General features: G+C 37.3%; 1 protein-coding gene across 5 annotated transcripts; it reads right to left on the bottom strand.

The window, feature by feature from the left end:
- Positions 1 to 2,887: 2,887 nt before the first annotated feature.
- Positions 2,888 to 22,070, bottom strand: LOC144651302 (type 2 phosphatidylinositol 4,5-bisphosphate 4-phosphatase-like). 5 transcript variants are annotated; one of them, XM_078511248.1, is made up of 8 exons: positions 21,583 to 22,070; positions 17,808 to 17,863; positions 8,228 to 8,362; positions 7,263 to 7,288; positions 6,681 to 6,786; positions 5,396 to 5,442; positions 4,595 to 4,719; positions 2,888 to 3,679 (listed from the first exon to the last, which is right to left on the bottom strand). In XM_078511248.1, exons 1-8 carry the CDS (start codon positions 21,713 to 21,715, stop codon positions 3,573 to 3,575), a joined length of 735 nt encoding a protein of 244 aa, XP_078367374.1. In that variant the 5' UTR covers positions 21,716 to 22,070; the 3' UTR covers positions 2,888 to 3,572. The 5 variants fall into 5 exon arrangements, with proteins under 5 accessions (XP_078367374.1, XP_078367373.1, XP_078367372.1 ...); XM_078511247.1 differs by lacking the exon at positions 17,808 to 17,863 and having other exon boundaries at positions 8,228 to 8,421; XM_078511246.1 differs by lacking the exons at positions 4,595 to 4,719; positions 5,396 to 5,442; positions 6,681 to 6,786; positions 7,263 to 7,288; positions 8,228 to 8,362 and adding exons at positions 15,005 to 15,129; positions 15,224 to 15,270; positions 16,275 to 16,377; positions 16,973 to 17,079 and having other exon boundaries at positions 17,676 to 17,863; positions 21,583 to 22,058.
- Positions 22,071 to 22,795: the final 725 nt, after the last annotated feature.

Below are 22,795 nucleotides of genomic sequence, written 5' to 3'. Positions count from 1 at the left end.
AGAATTTGTTGATTCACAAGGATTTTTTTCACTGAGAAAAATTGTGAATATATCGATAGCGTCATGTTTGCTAACTAATTTTGTAATGTTTTTTTTTTTTTAAATGAGGAATGAGCCGAAAGTCGAAACGTCTTCGGATGTTCCACGAAAATCTTCGGCAAACTTCGTTAATCTTCGGAAACGTTAGTATGGCCTTCGAACAGCACTCGGCCAATCTTCGAGATATTCGGTTTAGGAATTTGCTCAAAATGCAACAAGTTGCTCGAAAGGAAAAAAAGTTGCTTAAGGGGAAAAAGTTGCTCGAAATATGAAAAGTTGCCGAGCAACTTGTGGAAAGCCCTGGTTTTTTGTTAACTTTCAGCCTTTTCCGAAGGGGAGGGTTATAAAAATATGCCATCACAACCAGGCTCCTGTCACAACTCAGTTATTTTTCTGCTGAAAATGTAACAAAAGACTTATTTCCGAGACGATGTCTTGACGGATAAATGCAAAGAAAAGGGAAGTCAAACGTAAACTACCTTTTGATGTAGGCACGAGTCTGGAGTAGCTCACTAGCGCTCCCACAAAAGGGAAGGGGGTGTTTCGTTATTCATTGGCATCGCTAGATCACGTGTTTGTTGTACGTACATGCGGTACAATTTTAATTAGTGACCCAGGTTTTCGGAAAGACGGGACACGTCATTAAAAAAAAAAAATAAAAAAGAAGCGGACGAAATGCCAACAACGTAAACCAGCTGTTCCCAGGCGCTTAGGTCTTGTTTACGCTCACCCACGAGTAGCCTGCGAACAGGCTTTCCCGACATGTACATTTCCAGAGAGCGCTTAATCTCGTTCCCACATCTCGCAGGTAGACAAGCCGGGAACGAGATTAGAGAGCGCTTGCCCCGCCGGCCGAGCGCTCTCCAGAAAGCCTGTTCGCAGGCTACTTCCGTAGACAAATCCAAAACCGGAACCTCTCTTACTCCCGGGCTTTTACTATAAATGAAAAGGCTGTTAAATCCCTTCGTGTTTACATGGCCAACCTTTAAATTGGAAGTGTCACATCGAAAGTGAGCCTCTCTATGGCTATTTCCGAAGAAAATCGGAGACGCGAAGATCACCGCGGAAACACGGAAATCTCAAGATTGAAGCGAAGATCTGAAATTGACCAAAATTCGCGTGATCAAATTGAACACTCAGAAATCAGTAAAACTGTCAAACTCGTAAAAACTAAAGATCTGTAATTTTTGAATTTTGACATTTGACCACATTTCAGGAAAAAAACGAACAAAAATAAAACGAAGATCTGCTTAACAAACCGAAGATTTGCCAAAAAATTGCGAAAACGACTGACCGTGAGTACCCATAAAGAGGCTCGAAAGTGTCTGCAAAAAGATTGCTCCCTCCCTTGATGCAATCAAGCGAATACGACATCGATTCCATTCAATATTATAATCCAAATTTATAATAGTCTTGTTCAGCCTCACTTCGATTATTGTAATATTGTATGTGGAAGCTGTAACAAAGGCCTATCTGAAAAGCTTCAAAAGCTTCAAAATCGCACAGCTCGCTTATTAAATGTATGCTAGCTATGGAATAACTTGAACGATTTGTTCCGGGCACTAGGGTGGCGGAATCTCTATAATTAAAGATTAGAAAAGAAAGCTATTATGTTCAAGACCTTGCATGGGCTGACACCAGAATATTTGACTTCACTTTTTTTTTTGCAATAGCTTGAATGCTTACCGTTCAAGGGACACTAAAAACAAATTAGCTTTTCCACAACCACGCACTGACTATTTTAAGAGAAGTTTTTCGGTTCATACAGTGGTGCTCAGTTGTGGAACAGCTTACCCCGAGAATTACTTAAGCGACTTCTTTGAGTAATGTCAAGGTAAGATGACTCGCCACAGTTTTTAAGTAATTGAGTTTTTAAACACGGCCTAACGCTAATTTTTATTCTGTTGTACCTGTATAGGTAGGTAGGTAGTTAGTTAATAATAGTTTTTTTGAATAGGCTGATGGAAATATATATACCGTGTTAAAATTCTCTTCTCTTCTCTTCTCTTACTATTTTTCATGTGGGTATACTATTCATCTTTGCTTCGTTAGCACTTGCTGATGGGAAACTTTCCTTACTGTAAATATGACTAAGTAAGGGGTATTTCGTTGTTATTTCTAGAGTAAATTTACCCAATTTGTTAACAACTCACCAACACAAAAATTCCCCATCAATGGGTTTCAAATACTAAAATTACAGTCAACTCTTTTCTTACTAAAAACTTTGTTAACAAATCTGATTTTTTCTAAAACATGTTTTGATTGTGTTCTGAAAATCATGACCTGCAAAATTTACCTGATGCTGTATGGTACGTCACCATGAAACTAATATGAACTTAGTTCCAACCATGAATTTAACATTGAAACTCTGAACTACTTTAATTTTTGATTTTGTATCAAAATCGCGAGAAATTGCTTTTCAGGTAAATTAAAAGCCACAATACAAGTGAGCTCCCTCACGTTTAGCTCTCTATTTTTAATATCTTGTTACGGTAAAACACAGCGAAATTATAGCGATTATAAATTTTGATATCTTGGTTTCACCCTTGATTTTTCAGCCAATGAAATGGCAAGTAAATCTGAAAATTAACAAGAAAGCCAATTAATTGCTTGGCACATCTTGCCTCTGTGGTTGGCTAAAGAGTTCGGGAAACCAAAAAGTAGTATCGAGCTCCATATTGCTAGGGAGAATAACAAATAAGACAAACATCTTAAGAAATGGGAGAAAATAATTAAAGTACTTACGTAAACTTAGTGCGATATTTTAAAATATGTGGTTACGGGGGTGGGTGTTATGCATGGTGGTATTTTAATTATTATTTTTTTCTTATTTTGTTGTTTCACTATGTTTTTTTTTCTTTTCTTTTCATTTCATTTTTTAATTTTTTTTTTCTGTCTATAAGCACATTGTTATTAATACACTAGCACCTAGCACACTGTAATATTTGTATTTTGTATTCTTTGTATTTTGTAACTCAAATCAATAAAAAACAATAAAATAAAAAAATAGGATGACAAAACTAAATTTTTAAAAAAATTAAATTATCAGATAACTTAATGGTGGTACACCTGTAACACCTCTGTTAGTTAAAATCTCTAAAATCTACAGAAACATTTACATGTATCAAAATGCCAATAACATTATGAAAGTTTTACGGCACAAGCAGTAAAACGCAGTTAATGGAGCGTGACGTGCAAATCCCTAATCAGTTTATTAGGTACTGTATTTAATTACGTTACATGTTTGGCGGCAATAACACGATGTCTTTGTTTTCCTGCTTAGTTTAGTTGGGTACCTTGAATTAGCTTATTGTTTCATCTATATTGCACAACACTGTCTAGTCTTGTCACAGCATGATCTGCAAGATGGCAATTTTCTATTGGTTGCAACCATAGCCATGTCTAGCTATAAAAGCAGTATGATTCAATGTAAAAGCACTTCCCTTCATGGTGTGCTGTAATCAGTAAGCATTTGTTGTAGAAAAGAATATTGCTTATGTTTGTCCTCTCAGAACATGAACTTGTGTTTGGTTTTATGGCTCCCCTTCAATTAAACTGACTGTCATTGTACAGTAGTAGCAACTTCTGATCAAGTTAAGAATGCCAGCCACAAATGCTCCAACCCATACCACATAGATACCTAGAGAAAACACAAGTGACCGACAATTAATTTCTCTCTATAATTAAGCCATAAATTCTTATCTCGCCAAATGCATCGTGGGCCTACAGTAGCATGTTTACACATTGTTTTTAGTTTTAAGGCTTGGAATAGAGCAGGTTCATTCATCCCTAAGTAACAAGTAAAGTTATGTATTGAAAAAATCACATGAGCTCCTGAGCTCCTTAATTCTTGTCCTAGTTTTTAATCTTAGTTAGCATACAACATGGGTTTTGTCTTTTTATTGTATTTTAGATTTTAATGTATTTTAATGTTTAACATTTATTTTCTCAGAGGACCCTCCTGAAAACCACCCCCTAGGTGATTGGAGGCCTCCTCTTAAAATATTATTTATTATTATTATTATTATTATTATTATTATTATTATTATTATTATTATTATTATTATTATTATTATTAGATGTATGTCTCCATGCTTTACATTATTGTGATTCAAAAGGGCAGGGTCATATCAACTTATGTGAAAAAAAAATAAAAAATTAACAAATAACAACTTATGTGGGATCAGAGATCAATGGGGTGGGCTAGGGATCAAAGATGCAGGGTCAGGAATCATAGCAATGAGATAACAGATAAGAGCCGAAATCTGTGATCAGAACAGGATCATTGCAGTTTTTTGAGATCAGCAATCAAGAAGTTACCAAAAGTTTGGGATCAGTAATCCCAAAAGTGGGTAAAAAGAGGAATCATTGAAGAAATAATGTACCATGTTGCAACCCTAAATAGAGGGTTGTTTACAAAGGCTTGGAGATAAACAACAGTACAAAATGTACCCTTACTACAAAAGCCAGAGTTGATTTAACGGATTACATAACAGTTTGTGAAAAGACTTTATGAGTGAACATGTAGTTTATCATGGTACAGAAGCTTAATTACCTCCAGATTTTTTGGCAATTTCTAATGTCCCCACAGTCACCCCAACACCTGCCGCTAAGAAGATGAATCCAATGATGGCAAATATTGTGGCACGTCTTCTGGCAAAGTCAGGTCCCACGGAAGATCTGAAAAATGAACATGTGGATCACAGTTAAAAACAATACTTAATTTTAAATACAGTGGAACCCCGATATAACGATCCTCGATATAACGATATTCCCGGTATAGCGATGAATATTCATGTCCCGGCAAAAGTTACAGTAAAATGTATGGGACAAAACCCCGATAAAACGATCTTGTATATAACGATATTCCCGATATAACGATGAGAATTTAGCGTACCGAACGGAAAATCCTCCCGATATAACGATATTATCAGTCACAATTTAAGCAAAACATCGAACTTAATCCAGTAGCATAACAGTAATCGAGTAATCTCTAACGTTTCTGATAACAGCTTTGTACGATGGTATAGAAATAAATACTTTATTATAAACCTCTGTATCCAGTGAAAAAGTACATGTTAGTTTTACCTCGATAAAACGATATTTTCGGCCATTACACAGCCATATCGTTATATCGGGAGTTTCGATATAACGATACCTCGATATAACGATATATTTTACTGCTCCCTTGGCATATCGTTATATCGGGGTTCTACTGTAAAGTGAAAAACACACTCAGCTCATTGTTCACAAAATTACCAAGTAATTGATTGGTCAAGGCCTGATAAATAAAAAGCGGTTATCAGTCAGCTAAAGTGCTTCACGTGTAGAGATATATACCCGATGCTATACTCACGTTTCTCTGCAGTGAGGGCATCTAGCACGGCAGCTTGTTGTGCGAAACTGAAGGAAGGATAAAACATGTGTTAGAATTTACCACACTAAGAATATTAACGGATTTATGGTCTGGATAAAAATACTGGAAGTTTGAAGAGGATACCTAAAGCAAACAGTTTTATTATAAAGCAATCTTCTAACTTATTTAATTAGTGTTTTAAATGTAGAAACTGCAACACTATTACCACTGTTTGCAATGATACGCGACTTCAGAAATCAAACACCAGCGGAAATGTTTCCATGATTTCCGTCAAACAAAGTTTGAAGGGGTTTCCGACAACGTTTCTCGCGAGCGATCACGGAAGTGAACTGGCGATATATAAACTTTATTCCGCGGCCAAAACTCTTTAAAATGTTTTTAACAGGTGCAGGTTAAACCATTTTGTAGCTAAGTTGTCAAAATGGGCTTTGTCTCGCTAAACCGTCGTTATAAACAACATACAAATAAAAGGTACAGAACTTTTATGTTCAGCTAGCAGTGAACGTATCGCGACATTCTGTCTGTACTGTCGGGTTGGTATAAAATAAATTTTTCGAAAAGATCTGTAAACCTATAGAAAATTCACAGAAATAGGAAAACCATGAACTTGAGTTTACATGGTCATCATGGCTAGCAGCATGGCTCACGGGCGCGTCCGTCCGTCCGTACGTCGCCCACTGACTTCGGAAATAGATAAACGCTAACATCTTTGATACTGGGCATCCACGTTATGGTTAATTGACAGCTGTCAACACAATGTGTCCGCTGACCAGTATCACGTGACTTTATCGCGGGCTCAGGTGTATAACTCATAATAATAATAACAATTAACAATAAAAGATTTATATAGCGCCATATCCATGGCTCATGGCGCTTTACAGTAAAAATATATTTAAAAAAATGAAAACTTACTTAAAAAAATTTACATCAGTGATAAAAGGAAATACTAACAAATAAAATAGCTGAGCTGAAAAATGGAAATAAAAACTAAGAATCATTAAAATCTTTGAATGAAAAACTAACTCATTAACTAACTTAACTAATTTACTAAGTGACTAACTAATTGTCTAACTAAACTATCTACTACTGGTTAACTGACTTGTGGAATTTTGCATTTCAAAAAACGAAATAACTGTTACTCACTATGTTTGGGTTTAATTTCTATTTGTAAACAATTTACACATCTAGCACTTTGAAAAGAATTCAGTGCACCCAGTGCAGTTTTCAAGTTAAAATACTGGCAGTGTAAGGAGTCTTAGCTTACCGCAAAGATCCCATTGCAATGTCCACAAGTGGCTCTGTTCAAAGAAGAAGATACTGTTACTGCTGGAGGTACAGATGGAGTCGGAGCAAGATTGGTTATTCGCTGGCTGAAAAATAAAAAGGAGAATCAAATCTTCCATTCAAAATGGACTTATTCACTTACGATTTAGGATTAGCAGCAACTAGCAATCGAAACATCACGACCTACATCATATAATTGCGCAATATAAGTTAAGTATTGTTTAATGAATGAGCAGCAGTGTTTTATTAAGTTTAAAACACGAGGCGCAGCCGAGTGTTTTAGACTTGATAAAACACGAACTGCGAATTTATTGAACGGCCAACTCATTCTTGAACTTATATTAAACATTAATTTATTTTGTATTTTCTTTATGAATTATTAATGAATTTTTTAATTATTATTATTATTATTATTATTATTATTATTATTATTATATATCTTGTCATTCGTGGAAAGCAGTTTTTTCTTTATAATAGCTTATCATCTTAGAATTTAAGTATTTATATGTAGTATTTTTAAAAGCTAATGATCTTTATCCGTGTAAAAATAAAGATTACCTACCTGCCAGCAGGAGGAGGATAAATGTACTGAAAGAGAAAGAAACCGTATCACTTACTATAAGTAAATATTCTGTTAACAAGTGCAACTAAGGGCTCTAATATTGTTACCCCAAGAGTTTCATTAGACTTATCAGTGTGTCATCATTCAATTACGTACCGAGTTTGTTTTTGGTCTAGTAGAAATATCAAATCGTGGAAACTGGAAAACGAGCTGCCATTTCTCACAGAAGTGACCACAATATGCATGCATAGAACATTATTTGCAGCAAAATCACTGTCGGAGGGTGGCGTGCACGAGCAGACCACTATTTACAGCCAGTTATTTGCCGTGGGCTCTCGGCCAATGAAAGGAAAGGAAAAAAGCATCAAATGAAAATTACATTAATCAACTTTCTTTCATTTCTAAAAGATTATCTCTAGGGATCAAGTCAATGCCACACACGCCTACAAGGTAAGTTGAGCAGTTTTGTAGAAAAATACAGGATTAACTGAAGGTCCACGAAAAATTTATATTCTCACTTGAAAATTATATTAGTTAATTTCAATTTTCTGTAGAGGGAGCGCACTGACATTTATTTATTTTTTCTTATTTGTTAATTGTATTTATGTAGTGCCTTTGTTGTTGTGGGAGGCGCTGTGGCCTAATGGTTAGTGCGCCGGACTCCAGATCGAGCGCGGTGCGAGTTTGAGCTCCGGCCGGGGTCACTTGTGTTGTGTTCTTGGGCAAGACAATTTACTCTCATAGTGCCTGGCCTCTCTCCGCTCAGGTGTATAAATGGGTACCGGCGACATAATGCTGGGGGGGAACCCTGCAAGTTTCCGTTTACAAGCCGCATTTCCTAGCGGCTTAATGCTATGGAAACCGGGATAAGCTCCGGCAGTGTGGGCGGCTTGGCTCGTGGCTTCTCCTTTTTTTTGTTGTAAATAAAGTATTCATTAAATGCAAAAAAATAAAAATATTCTAACTTGAAAATTTGCTATGTCTTCCTCTTGACAGTTAGGACATTTCACCACGCGCTCCCTTCCTCTGATGTAGATGAGCTGTTGACACACTCTGCAGATTACAGATGGTTCTGTGCTCATCGAGATGGGCGGGGCATACCATGGTGGCATCTCAGAGTAAGCAAAGGGTGGTGCTCCCGGAGCCTGAGGCGATGGGTCTAAAACAAACGCAATCTTGAGAGCTACTAAAAACAGTCCTGTCCAATCACAAAACTGTCCAAATTTGGCTCTAGTTTAAAAAGAAGAAACCCTCCGAAAGTAGTATCTTAACTTTACAATTCAAAGGTTGCCCAGAATTCAATTTTTGTAGAAGATATTTGGCGTCGGATTCCCATACAAACACTGTAATTTCTACCGGCTTTACTTTGCCTACCTCGTCAAGATGGCGTCGAAAACCGTGATAAGGCCTATCACGCATGCAAATTTGTATGCTTTCGAAATTTTGAAGACTTGGAATGCATTTCTTGCCTTCATTTTGAATGATATAAAATTCTAAACAAAGTTTAATTCAAGTTTCTTTCATATTTGAATCTTTAGTTCGGGAATTTTGACTTTTTTAAGCCAACACATTTGAAACCCCTTTGTTATCTGAGACGCATCTTGTCTGGGAATATTTATTTAATTTTTTTAATAGCTGTTTTGAGTTGTGTTTTTGCGGGTGTTTGGATTTTGAAAATAACTACACTGATTCAGAAAAACACAGAGGTGTATTTTATTTACTAGAAGGGATTCTGCAGTTAGTTTTGTTTAGGATCGATACACAGTTCACGCCACTGTGAATGAAAAATAAATTTATAATTTTACGGCCTTGCATTGTGACGGAATATTTTAACCAAAAATCATACAACATTATGAAGCTAGTCGCCTCCTGGCGACTGGCTTTAAAATTTCTTTTATCTTTCCCTTTTAATTTCTAATTACAAAGAAAATTTTTGTCCGACCAGACTGGCTTCTTGTCATGTCAGGTCAAAACTTGTCCTTGGCTTGACAAATGACCTGCTTACTGACTTTGCAAGCTTGTTATGAGAAAACGAGAGAGGGCTTTCGTCTGCTTATCGACGCTACAAAAGTAGATGTTACTTGTCACATGTAATCTTACATCTTGGTGTTTCGCATTGGAAATCATCTTAGAAAAGTCGATTTCTTGTGTTCGAGTAAGATTTACCTCTGTTAGTCTTCTGCGCATGCGTTCAGCCCATACATCCGTGAGCTTGGAAATATAGCACCATAAAGAGAGCAGTAGGTTTTCAGAAACAAATATATAGCTTTTATGTACTTCATTAACCGTAACGAATTTTGCCCAGTACCGCCCCCTCCTTCTACCCGCTTCACAAGATTAAATAATAAATTAATTCAATTAATTATTCAATTAAAACGTTTAACAAGAAACGAGGGAAGGAGTGATGGAGGGAAGGAGGGAAGGAGTGAAATTGGCCCCATCACCAAAACTCGGAATTTCCCGAGTTAAAAAGAGTCTAGAGTCCAGAGTCCAGAGTCTAGTCCTGCTTTTAGACTATGCCATGACCCGTCGAAGTAAAAGAGCTTTTATAAGCTTACGCTTATGTCATGAACTAAGGGCAGACGTCACGAAACATATTGTTTGCAAGATTCATATAATCAACGCGACTAGTTGTACCTTCTTTAGCAGAGAAGTCAATCTCACTCATGTTCAATTAAACAAAGTCAGTTTACAAATACAGAGTATATCTAGGGATTCTCCAAGTTGAAGAGTGATCAACTTTTGAAAATGAAAGGGAAGTTCATGGTTCGTTACCCAGATCAAATATCGACTTTTCTTGAAAACAAAGACAATTTTAAGTACCAAAATACCAAACCTCAATATTCAAACTGAATACAGTAACACCCCTAGAAAAGCTGTATTAAAACAGTAATGCATGATCTATACATGTAACATCAACTATCCGGTTAAGTTAACAGTACTGAGTTAAGCTTATGATTATAACTGATTGTATGTCATTGAGGGCAGACATCACGAAACATTGTTTGTGATTTCTTCCGCATGAATTAAAATCCTTATCTTGTAATAAAAAACTTATGACCTTTAAGCGGATTCTTTGCTTTTGTCATAAGTTTCAAAAAGCTACGAAGAAACGATTTCTACCGAATCTATAAAATAGAATCTTCCCGAAGTCAATTAAACATGTTTGAGCACGAATTTCGTATCTACCCATAAAATCACACGGCAAATCATATATCAGAGAGTAGTTGAGAAGTTTTACGACTTCTCCTGATTCTGTTACAAAGATTCTTAAGTACAAGCAACAGTGATTTTGAAAATATATAAAACGCAACACACTACGAAATTTCGCGCGCAACACACTACGAAATTCGGAGTCTTGGCAGTTTTAAGTTATCTGTTCAGCACTTCAAGTAGTCACGTCCCACTCAATACGCTGCCATAAATCATTCATACGCTTACATAAATCATAGTTGATAGAGGGAAATGGTTATGGAGCCCCGGGCAAAGTTCTTTGTTATAGGTTTTTGTTCGCTATTTTGGAGGTTGAGAGTGCACAAAACCTGACAAAATACAATAGGTTATAGGTGGTTACGTGTGTTCATGTAACCAATAAAAACATTGCAATTCCGTAACTCATGCGTAGTGTATGAGCGGCGCAAAACAAAAGATGTGCACCAGAGCGTCATATGTACACTGTCATGGACTCTTTGTGTGCTCCTCTATTAACTTTGCATATATCATTCATACGCTTACATAAATCATTTATACGCTTACATAAATCATATATTCGATTGATTTCTCGAATCGTGAGTTTGGGACATAGTCACGAATGTTGTTAATCGCGTCAGTGTAAGTTTAGGTTCTGTAATCGAACGATCACCTTTCGGAGGAGCTATTCCACTTACTCAGCCTAGTCCCTAGGCGTTCTCCTCCTATCTTGGGCGAGCGCGAGGTCCACGTAAGGGCCTGGGAACGGGCTCAGTGTCATTCGGTGACGTCACGAAATTTCGCGCCAAATCGAGAAGCGGGAAGGGAACGTCTGGGTACTAGGCTGCCACTTACTAATAAACTATATCCAAGATCGTAGCCGGAGTAGTCTTCTACTGCAGGTACCTACTACATTCATGTACAAGCAATTCACATTTAAATAATAAAACTATCTTATTTCTTTGCAGTGGAGATCTGGAGATCTGATAGCCAGTGTACAGGCTAGAGATCTGACAAATTGTTCTGGTTACGGTCTTGTTGGTTATTAGGTGGGAAAAACGGCAGTGGAAATGACGAAAACGAAATGTCAACAACGTAAACCAGCTGTTCCCAGGTCTTGTTTACGCTCACCCACGAGTAGCCTGCGAACAGGCTTTCCCGAGATCAGTTCCAGAGAGCGCTTGCCCCGCCGGCCGAGCGCTCTCCAGAAAGTGACAATAGAAAGCAAGGGACCGCGGACGAAAATGCTGCTGTGTACGTAGGAGCTGGCGACAGCCCATCCGGATTGTCATTACCACGAGCACTTTATAGACAACTGTCTTTGCGCTGGTTGTTCTGTTCTGTGCGGCATACACTCTGCTGAAGAGACCCAATCAGGTCGAAACAGCTGTCCAGAGTTTGCATTTTTGACTTTCGGTTTGGACTCTATCATGTCGTTGTCCCGTTAAGGTTTTTTCATTTCTACGTAGTGTCAGCCTTGCTTTTCTTGGCTCTCCAGAAAGCCTGTTCGCAGGCCACCTCCGTCGTCGAATCCAAAACCGGAACCTCTTTTACTCCCGGGCTTTTACTATATAAAAAAAAAACTATAAATTAAATCTATAAATTAAATCCCTTGGTGTCTACATGGCCAACTTTTAAATTGGAAGTGTCACATCGAAAGTAAGCCTCTTTGTGGCTATTTCCGAAGAAATCGAAGACGCGAAGATCACCGCGGAAAAACGGAAATCTCGAGATTGAAGCGAACATCTGAAATTGACCAAAATTCTCGTGATCAAATTGAACACTCAGAAATAAAACTGTCCAACTCGTAAAAACTAAAGATCTGTAATTTCTGAATTTTGGCATTTGACCACATTTCAGAAAAAAACGAACGTAAATAAAACGAAGATCTGCTTAAAAAACCGAAGATTTGCCAAAAAATTGCGAAGAAAACGACTGATCGTGGGTACCCATAGAGAGGCTCGAAAGTGTCTGCAAAAAGATTGCTTCCTCCCTTGGTGCAATCAAGCGAATACGACATCACATTCCATTCAATATTACAAGTAGTAGATAAAATATGAGCGGGAGATCTGTATGGGCGTGTACAATGGCGAGCCGATCGGCGAGCCATTGTAGACGCCCATACAGATCGGACGCGAATATTTTATTCTACTTGTGAAATGAAAACAATAAATTGAATGCGAATCAGTAGAGATCTGTTTCAAAAGTTAATGAATATATCAAAAGTTAATTCTATTGTTTGATTTGTATTGGGGTTTATAGTTGTGTACATGTGATCTGAATACAGTGCTGGGATTGGTTTGCACCCTTATGAATAGTTAATGAATTTTACAATCCAAGTTGTAATCTGAAAAGCTTCAAAAGCTTCAAAATCGCACAGCTTTGGAATAACTTGAACGATTTGTTCCGGTTACTAGGGTGGCGGAATCTCTGTAATTAAAGATTAGAAAAGAAAGCTATTATGATGTTCAAGACCTTACATAGGCTGACATCTGAATATTTGACTTCAAGTTGGTTTTTCGCGATAGCTTACCGTTTAAGGGACACTGAAAACAAATTAGCTTTTCCACAACCACGCACCGACTATTTAAATCGGAGAAGTTTTTCATTCACTGGTACTCAGTTGTGAATAGCTAACCCCTAGATTAACTTTAAGCGTCTTCTTTGAGTATTTTCAAGGCAAAATTGAGTCGCCACAGTTTTTAAGTAATTTAGTTTTTAAACACGGCCTCTTATCTTATCTTATCTTATCTTATCATATCATATCATATCATATCATATCATATCATATCATATCATATCATATCATATCATATCATATCTTATCTTATCTTATCTTATCTTATCTTATCTTATCTTATCTTATCTTATCTTATCTTTAATCTTATCTTATCTTTAATCTTATCTTATCTTTTCTTATCTTATCTTAACTTCTCTTCTCTTCTCTTATTTTATCTTCTCTTATCTTATCTTACTATTTTTTTTCGTGTGAAGAAAGGCAATTAATTGCTTGGCACATGTTGCATCTGTGATTGGCTAAAGAGTTTGGGAAACCAACAAAAAGATGAAAAACTAGTTTTAAAAAAAATAACTGCAGATAACTATGGTGGTACACCTGTAACACCTCTGTTACTTAAAATCTCTAAAATCTACAAAAGCATTTACATGTACCACAATGCCAATAGGTCCAATAGGTTAAAAAACATTGCTTTAAAGTTGTTGTCATTGTTGCTCTTAAATTACACTGCGAGCAAGCTCTTTTAAGAGAGCTTTTCCACAAGCAACTCTAGCACAGCATTTTTACATGGCATTCTGGTTTAAGTGTGCTCTCATTCCTCTAATGTCTTTACGAGTTAAGAATTTGCATGCAGTGACATGCTTGTTGTTTGTCCTCTCAGAAAATGAGCTTGAGTTTGGTTTTATGGCTCCCCTTCAATTGAACTGACTGTCATTGTACAGTAGTAACAACTTCTGATCAAGTTAACAATGCCAGCCACAAATGCTCCAATCCATACCACATAGATACCTAGAGAGATCACAAGTGACCGACAATTAATTTCTCTCTATAATTAGTAATAGTAATTGGACTGAGTGGAGTACAATTCAGGGCCGAGTAATCGGGCGAGTGATCGCGCGCCGATTACGTGACAAATAGGCGCGCGCAGAACCAATCAAAATCGAGAATTGTGTTATAGATACGATTAAGCCATAAATACTTATCTCCCCAAATACATCGTGGGCCTACAGTAGCATGTTTGCACATTGTTTTCAGTTTTAAGGCTTGGAATAGAGCAGGGTCATCCCTAAATAACAAGTAAAGTTTTTTTATTGAAAAAATCACACGAGCTCCTTAGATGTATGTCTCCATGTTTTACATTAGGGACGGACCATTATTTTCTTGGAGGGGGGATGAAAAATTTTCCTCTACAAACTTTTTTTTTTTTTTTAGTTTATGCACCTCGGCAAACATTTTTTTTCGAAATTCTTACTATTTTTTGTTATACATATCGTGTTTGCAAACAATTTATTTTGTCTTTCCGGGCCCTGCAAACAATTTTTTCAATATTTTTCATCCCCCCCCCTCCAAAAAATAATGGTCCGTCCCTTATTGTGATTCAAAAGGCCAGGGTCATATCAACTTATGTAAAAAAAAAACAAAAAAACAACTTATGTGGGATCAGAGATCAATGGGGTGGGCTAGGGATCAAAGATGCAGGGTCAGGAATCATAGCAATGAGATAACAGATAAGAGCCGAAATCTGTGATCAGAACAGGATCATTGCAGTCTTTTGAGATCAGCAATCAAGAAGTCACCAAAATTTTGGGATCAGTAATCCAAAAAGTGGGTAAAAAGAGGAATCATTGAAGAAATGATGTACCATGTTGCAACCCTAAATAGAGGGTTGTTTACAAAGGCTTGGAGATAAACAACGCCACTAAATGTACCCTTGTTACAAAGCCAGAGCCAGAGTTGATTTAAAGGGTGACTAACAGTTTGTGAAAAGACTTTACGAGTGAACATGTAGTTTAACATGGTACAGAAGCTTAATTACCTCCAGATTTTTTGGCAATTTCTAGTGTCCCCACAGTCACCCCAACACCTGCCGCTAAGAAGATGAATCCAATGATGGCAAATATTCTGGCACGTCTTCTGGCAAAGTCAGGTCCCACGGAAGATCTGGAAAATGAACATGTGGATCACGGTTAAAAACAATACTTAATTTTAAATAAAGTGAAATACACACTCAGAAAGCACCCGGTGCTATACTCACGTTTCTCTGCAGTGAGGGCATCTAGCACGGCAGCTTGTTGTGCGAAACTGAAGGAAGGATAAAACCTGTGTTAGAATTTACCACACTAAGAATATTAACGGATTTATGGTCTGAATAAAAATACTGGAAGTTTGAGAAGGATACCTAAAGCAAACAGTTTATTACTGAAGCAATCTTCTAACTAAACTGCACACTATTACCACCGTTCGCATTGATACACGACTTCAGAAATCGAACACCAGCGGAAATGTTTCCATGATTTCCGTCCGCAAACAAAGTTTGAAGGGGTTTCCGACAACGTTTCTCGCGAGCGATCACGGAAGTGAACTGGCGATATATAAATTTTATTCCACGGCCAAAACTCCTTAAAATGTTTTTAACAGGTGCAAATTAAACCATTTTGTAGCTAAGTTGTCAAAATGGGCTTTGTCTTGCTAAACCGTCGTAATAAACACCAAAAAAATAAAAGGTACAGAACTTTTATGTTTAGCTAGCAGTAAACGTATCGCGACATTCCGTCTGTACTGTCGGGTTGGTATAAAATAAAATTTTTCGTAAAGATCTGTAAACTGTTTTAATAATTTCATTCGGTTTCCAAACGCAAAAGCCTTGATATTGAAGGTAAAGTCGCTCGTGCGAAACGTCATTTCAAACTTTGATTGACGGAAATCTTGGACCCAACGTTTCCGCGGGTGTTTTGATTTCTGAAGTCGCGTATCAATGCAAACGGTGGTAATGATCCACTAATTATTAAGCTTTCAGGGATAGCAGTAACAGCAACAAAGAAACATTCTACTTAAAACTCCAATAAGGGCTTATCGTTCAAAAGGCTTTTTCGGTGGTTGTATTTTGTTGGGTTGGAGGGGCCGGGGGAGAGGGGATAAGTGGAAGGGATTTTGCATTCAAAAAACACCAAATAACTGTAACTAACTATGTTTAGGTTTAATTTCTATTTGTAAAAATTTACACATCTAACACTTTAAAACGATTTCAGTGCACCCAGTGCAGTTTTCAAGTTAAAATACTGGCCGTGTAAGGAGTCTTAGCTTACCACAAAGATCCCATTGCAATGTCCACAAGTGGCTCTGTTCGAGGAAGGTACTGTTACTGCTGGAGGTACAGATGGAGTCGGAGCAAGATTGGTTATTCGTTGGCTGAAAAATAAAAAGGAGAATCAAATCTTCCATTCAAAATAGACTTATTAACTTACGATTAGCAGCAACTAGCCATCGAAACATCACGACCTACATCATATATATATAATTGCGCAATATAAGTTATTATTATTATTATTATTATTATTATTATTATTATATTATTATTATTATATTATTATTATTATATTTCTTGCCATTCGTGGAAAGCAGTTTTTTCTTTATAATACCTTATCATCTTAGAATTTAAGTATTTACCTTATTCTTACTAATTTTCGCGATTTTCGCCATTTCAAAATAATCGCGAAAGTTAGCTATAGTACGCGCGAAAAAAACATTGCGCGAAATTTAAAAACGCGAAAATTAATACCATATTATATATCAAAACAATAAAAAAATTAAATGTTTGGAACTGCAACTATCTACCTTTAAAAATATATTTCCGTCTTGTTTTTGACTAGCACCCTTCCTCTGATTACTGTTTCGAGCTTGTAAATTGGTTCAAAACCTCTTTAGTTCAGTCACTTAAGTCTCCGTTTACAGGCTCCTTGTTACATTGAGCCAGACCTTTGTGTATTTCCAGAAAGAAACTTACCAGTTTACCCGTGGGCAAGTTATTCTCACACAGGAGACCTTACATGTCAGCAGAGCATTACATGGACACCGGATGTATTTCTTGCCAGCAGGAGGAGGTTTAATGGGCTGAAAGAGAAAGACACTATTACTCACTAATTAAAAGTAAATATTCTTCTAACAAGTGGAACTAAGGGCTCTAATATTGCCATCCCAAGAGTTTCATTAGTGTGTTATCATTCAATCACCAGGTTTTTTGGTCCAGTAGAAATTTCAAATCGTGGAAACTGGAAAACGAGCTGCCATTTCTCACAGAAGTACTAGTGAGCACAATATGCATGCATAGAACATTATTTGCAACAAAATCACTGTCGGAGGGTGGCGTGCACGAGCAGACCACTATTTACAGCCAGTTATTTGCCGTGGGCTCTCGGCCAATGAAAAGAAAGGAAAAAAGCATCAAATGAAATTACATTAATCAACTTTCTTTTATTTCCAAAAGATTATCTCTAGGGATCAAGTCAATGCCACACACTCCTACAAGGTAAGTTGAGCAGTTTTGTAGAAAAATACAGGATTGCCAAACTGAAGGTCCACGAAAAATTTATATTCTCACTTGAAAATTCAAGTCTTGCAGCCTGCACAAATTACACATATCAAACAGCATTGCATGACTCAATTTCACTTGTATGCACTTGATAAAAAGCTGTACTCATTTTTTTTACCGTGGCCTCTTGACAGTTAGCACATTTCACTTCGTGCTGGTGTTCTCTTCCTCTGATGTAGATGAGTTGTTGACACACTCTGCAGGTTACAGATGGTTCTGTGTTCATCGAAATGGGCGGGGCATACCATGGTGGTGGCATCTCTGAGTAAGCTAAGGGTGGTGGTCCCGGAGCCTGAGGCGATGGGCCTAAAACAAACGCAATCTTGAGAGCTACTAAAAACAATCCTGCCCAATCACAAAACTGTCCAATTTTGCCTCCACTACACATCCGGACACACAAGACATTGATTAAATTGGGTGCGTTGGCCAGCCAAGCCATCGTCCCGTTAATTCCATCTCAACATATAATACAAGGTATGAATAAATGACAAATACTAAGTGCACCAAAGCCGGACACGAAAACCCCTAAAAACCAGCAAGTGGAGAAAACGGGGAACGTGTTGCCCCGACCAAGACAGTGGCGCAACCCTTGGGGGTTTAGGGTATACTTATCTAACTACTGTAAACAAATACTTTTCCAAATATACGATCTTACGGTGATACAATTCTGATAGCAAACCTGAATATTTAAACAAGACGAAGCGTCATTCAAAATATATGATCTTACAGTGATACAATTATAATAGCAGAACTAAATATTTAAACAAAACGAAGCGTAATCCTGCATCCACTGATGACATAGGAAAAACAAATATAACCAAACATTGACCAAAACGTGACGAAGGCTGACCGTAGAATGTCTTACCTTTCTAACGGCCACCTATTTAAACTCAAATCCCACTATACACTGCGCACCTCAAACCCGCACCCAGCCCTCTGATCCGTGCCGGCAAAATAGTAATTTATGCTAATTTAAGATCATCACAAATTACATAATTTGGCTCTAGTTTAAAATGAAGAAACCCTCCGAAAGTAGCTTATAGTTTACAAATATAAAAATATTGAAGATCCGATACCAGGATTCATTGTAAGAAGATAAAAAGCTTTCTTTGGTAAAATATTTTAAAAATTATTAGCTTTCGACAACCAGACTGCTGTCTTCGACGGATAAAAACGAAGTGATAAAAAGGACCTAAAAATTTGAATATGACTAGCGAATCGCATAAATTAAAAAGTTAAAAGTATGTGTAAAAGAATGTTAAAAGGAATGCTAAAAGTGTATAAATTACTGTTTGTTTAAAAGAATGTTATATTGTCCTGGCAGAGGGCACGAATTGTTGTCGGCCTCGACCGTTTTTGCCGTGTGCCACGATTCAAGTGTCTTTCTAATGCGATTGTTGCCCTTGTCAATTATCTCTGCGTTTTCAAAGTCGATGGCGTGATCAAAAGACCAGGCATGTTTTGCTACATTGGAGCCTTGTTTAGTAGTCCTGATATGTTCTTTTCGCCGTGTACTAAACGATCTTTTTGTCTCGCCGATGTAACTCCAGGGACAAGACGCACAAGTGATTTTGTAAATAGTTAACAGATCCTTAAAGTACGTTAAGTGGTTTCAGAGCCACCTTAAATTTTAGAAAATTTAAGGTGGCTCTAAAACGGCTTCGTAGAATTTTTTTAACTTTGCAGAAAGTTGTATCTTATTAACATGCTGATCAATGTTCAATAATAAAAATCATTGGGCATTTATTTGATACCATTTTTGTAGCATCAACTGATTAAGATTTGTAGTACTGACCCGTCGTCATAGTCTAAAACCAGGACTGGACTCTGGACTCTGGACTATGGACTACTGAAAATGTAATCTGCACCTCGGCTTCAAATGTTTTTAATGATATTAACATTTCTTTGCAATTACTGATACGTTAGTTCACTCGACAAATCCACGTAATAGCGTGTAGAAATTAATTTTCCAGTTCAAGTTGTCTTCGCGCCGTGAATTTTGGGGTATCCCAGAGGACGTTTTGTAGTGAGACAAGATTGCTTTCCAGGAGAGGGCATAGGCAGTAATTTTGACCAATTTCAGCGAATATTGCATAAATTGTCCAAGTAGGTGGTACAGATCATTGTAAATCGACAAAGTTACGACCTAATTTGATATTCCAGCTAGTTTAAAAGAGCAACGGGGCGAACCGATCGCACACAAATTAGGCCAGACTATAGTTCGAAGACTGTTCTTTCGAGGCTACATTCCAGTGGCGGTACCGGATTCTTCGATGTCGAAGTTGCACGCCTTGTGTAAATATTTGCATTTAGTACACGAGTCGAAAACTTAAGGGCCCACTGACGGATTTCTCGCGCGTTGCTAAGGTGCTAAAAGAGCGCGCGCTGTATTGCGTGTACGGGTTACTCACGCTATCTGTACGCGCCAGATGTGCAAAAAAATTTCCTTTCGAGCACTTCTTCAAACTCGCCAAATAAGATGAAACAATAAGAACTACCGAAAAACTTCCTGACTAATAGTTGACTTCACATTTGAGAATCAGTCAGATTAAATTGAACCAGGAAAGGCAGTTTTTTTACACATGCAAATAATCTCAAAAGCGTACGCGTACAACTAGCGCGCGCACTGTTCTCTTGTCAGATGAATTACGCATGCGTTAACAAAATGATTTCCGGTTTGCAGAAAAAATCTAAATACTTGGCGGTCTTAAATTTGATTCACTTGTTTTCGACGTTATAAAAAGAAAACGGCATAAAAACAAACTTAAACAATGCGAAAATGTTTCTACTTTATTTTATTACAAATGAAAGTCGTAAAAGCCGATTTTAGAAAGCTTAAATATTTACAATAGCAATTAGTGAAGAAATTTGAATATTCATATGGGCATGCTGTGACCTCACAAACATTGGATGGTGAGCCTGTGCGCTCGTGTCATAAAGTAAGGGCAGACGTCACGAAACATATTGTTTGTCACGCGAGTTGTACCTTCTTTTGCAGAGAAGTCAATCTCACTCATGTTCAATTATACAAAGTCAGTTTACAAATACAGAGCATATCTAGGGATTCTCCAAGTTGAAAAGTGATCAACTTTTGAAAATGAAAGGGCAGTTCATGGTTCGTTACCCAGCTCAAATATCGACTTTTCTTGAAAACAAAGACAATTTTAAGTACCAAAATACCAAACCTCAATATTCAAACTGAATACAGCAACACCTCTAGGAAAGCTGTATTAAAACAGTAATGCATGATCTGTACATGTAACATCATCTATCCGGTTTAGTTAACAGTACTGAGTTAAGCTTATGATTTAGATAACTGATTATATGTCATTGCGGGCAGACATCACGAAACATTTGTTTGCAAGATTTCTTCCGCATGAATTAAAATCCTTATCTTGTAATAAAAACTTATCATCTTTAAGCGTTCTTTGCTTTTGTCATAAGTTTCAAAAAGCTACGAAGAAACGGTTTCTAGACTACCAAATCTATGAAATAGAATCTTCCCGAAGTCAATTCAGTTTTGAGCACGAATTTCGTATCTACCCATAACAAAACCTAAAATCACACGGCAAATCGCACATCAGAGAGTAGTTAAGAAGTTTTACGACTTCTCCTAATTCTGTTACAAAGATTATTAAGTATAGGCAACAATGATTTTGAAAATATATAAAACGCAAAACGGCACGCATTTCACAACACACTACGAAATTCGGAGTCTTGGCAGTTCGCTAGGGGGAGTGAATTTAAACTGCTTAAAGGACGCCCCTAGTCTGCCGATTTCGATACATTGCTGTAAGATGTGTTACATTAGTATGGGATTTTCCCAGGCTATGTGGCCTTGACAATTTAATAAAGTTTATCAATCTATCTAAGAAGTCTGTTTATTTGCCTTCAACAGTTTCACATTGATCTATTTCGTCTACACACTCTTCGCGTAAAACTCTTGTCTGTAAACAAAAACAAAGGCGTAGCTGACTAGGGTCCTTTAACTTTAATATCGAAACTTATTTGTAAAAATTACTTACTAGCTATGAATGGAGGAGGTGGTCCTGGATCTACATTTGGATTCACCTGTTCCTGCAATAAAAGAGCATTTCCACTTGTTTTGGGTTCTACTGAATCAGATGGCTCCACTGAAAGCCCGAAGTTGTCCGCCATTTTGCGTTAGTCCGCGCGGGTCGGAAGCACAAAAGATTTTAGTTATCTGTTCAGCACTTCAAGTAGTCACGTCCCACTCGAGGCGCTTGCAAAAATCACTCATACGCTTACAAAAATCACTCATACGCTGACATAAATCATAGTTGATAGAGGGAAATGGTTATGAAGCCCCGCGCAAAGTTCTTTGTTATAGGTTTTTGTTCGCTATTTTGGAGGTTAAGAGTGCACAAAACCTGACAAAAATACAATAGGTGGTTACGTGTGTTCATGCAACTAACCAATAAAAACATTGCGATATACGTAACTCATGCATGGTGTATGAGCGGCGCAAAACAAAAGATGTGCACCATGGCGTCAGATGCGCACTGTCATGGACCTTCCAACCTAAATATTGGCCTCTTTGTGTGCTCCTCTATTAATTATGGGTTAGAGACTGTTGTGAGTGTTTTGTTGACAAATACACGCACGCGCTGGTCGCACAATAAACGAGAAAATTTCAATACTGCACGAGGCGTAGCCGAGTGCAGTATTGAAATTTTCGAGTTTATTGTGAGGCCAGCAAGTGCGTGTATTTGTCAACAAAACACGAACGGACAGACTCTAACCCTTTTAATATACAATCTGAGTACACTGCAAGCGATTAACGAACTTCAAACAATATAATGTTTTAAAGTAAATAGTGAAGTACATAATTACACAGGATTAGATCAATAAGCTTAAATGATATAAAAATCACAAATAAGCCGTACAGAAATAAAGCTTAAAATGGTTCATAAAATCGTTCATCAGCTGTGGTCGTTCATAAATACAGTCAGCGAGAAGCTTGTTCAAAGCAAGTCGATGGCTTTTACAAATCAAGCAACAAGCAAGTCAATCGCACACAAAAATGAATTTATTCAGCTGAAGTTTACCTTTGAACATGAAAGCACTTCAAATTGTTGTCCTCTTCGATTTTGTTTGGTACTGGATCGTTGATTATTTGAGGAATATATTTTTCTTCCACTTATACAAGCCTTGAAGCTTAAAACACTTTCAATAATGCACGATTTTTGTGCATTATTGTCAATACTGCACTGTCGG

This window comes from Oculina patagonica, chromosome 4 (genome assembly GCF_052425735.1).
Source record: "Oculina patagonica isolate OP01 chromosome 4, crgOcupat, whole genome shotgun sequence".
In the NCBI taxonomy this organism is placed as follows: Eukaryota; Metazoa; Cnidaria; class Anthozoa; order Scleractinia; family Oculinidae; genus Oculina; species Oculina patagonica.
This window is presented reverse-complemented; position numbering and strand designations above follow the sequence as displayed.

Coding starts and splice junctions, on each gene's coding strand:
- LOC144651302 (XM_078511244.1), bottom strand. CDS start 21,715: ATGGCGGACAACTTCGGGCTTTCAGTGGAGCCATCTGATTCAGTAGAA. Junction 17,080..17,675: donor CTAACTGTCAAGAGGCCACG/GTAAAAAAAATG, acceptor TTTCTCTTTCAG/CCCATTAAACCTCCTCCTGC. Junction 4,720..5,395: donor TGCCCTCACTGCAGAGAAAC/GTGAGTATAGCA, acceptor TTCATTTTTCAG/ATCTTCCGTGGGACCTGACT.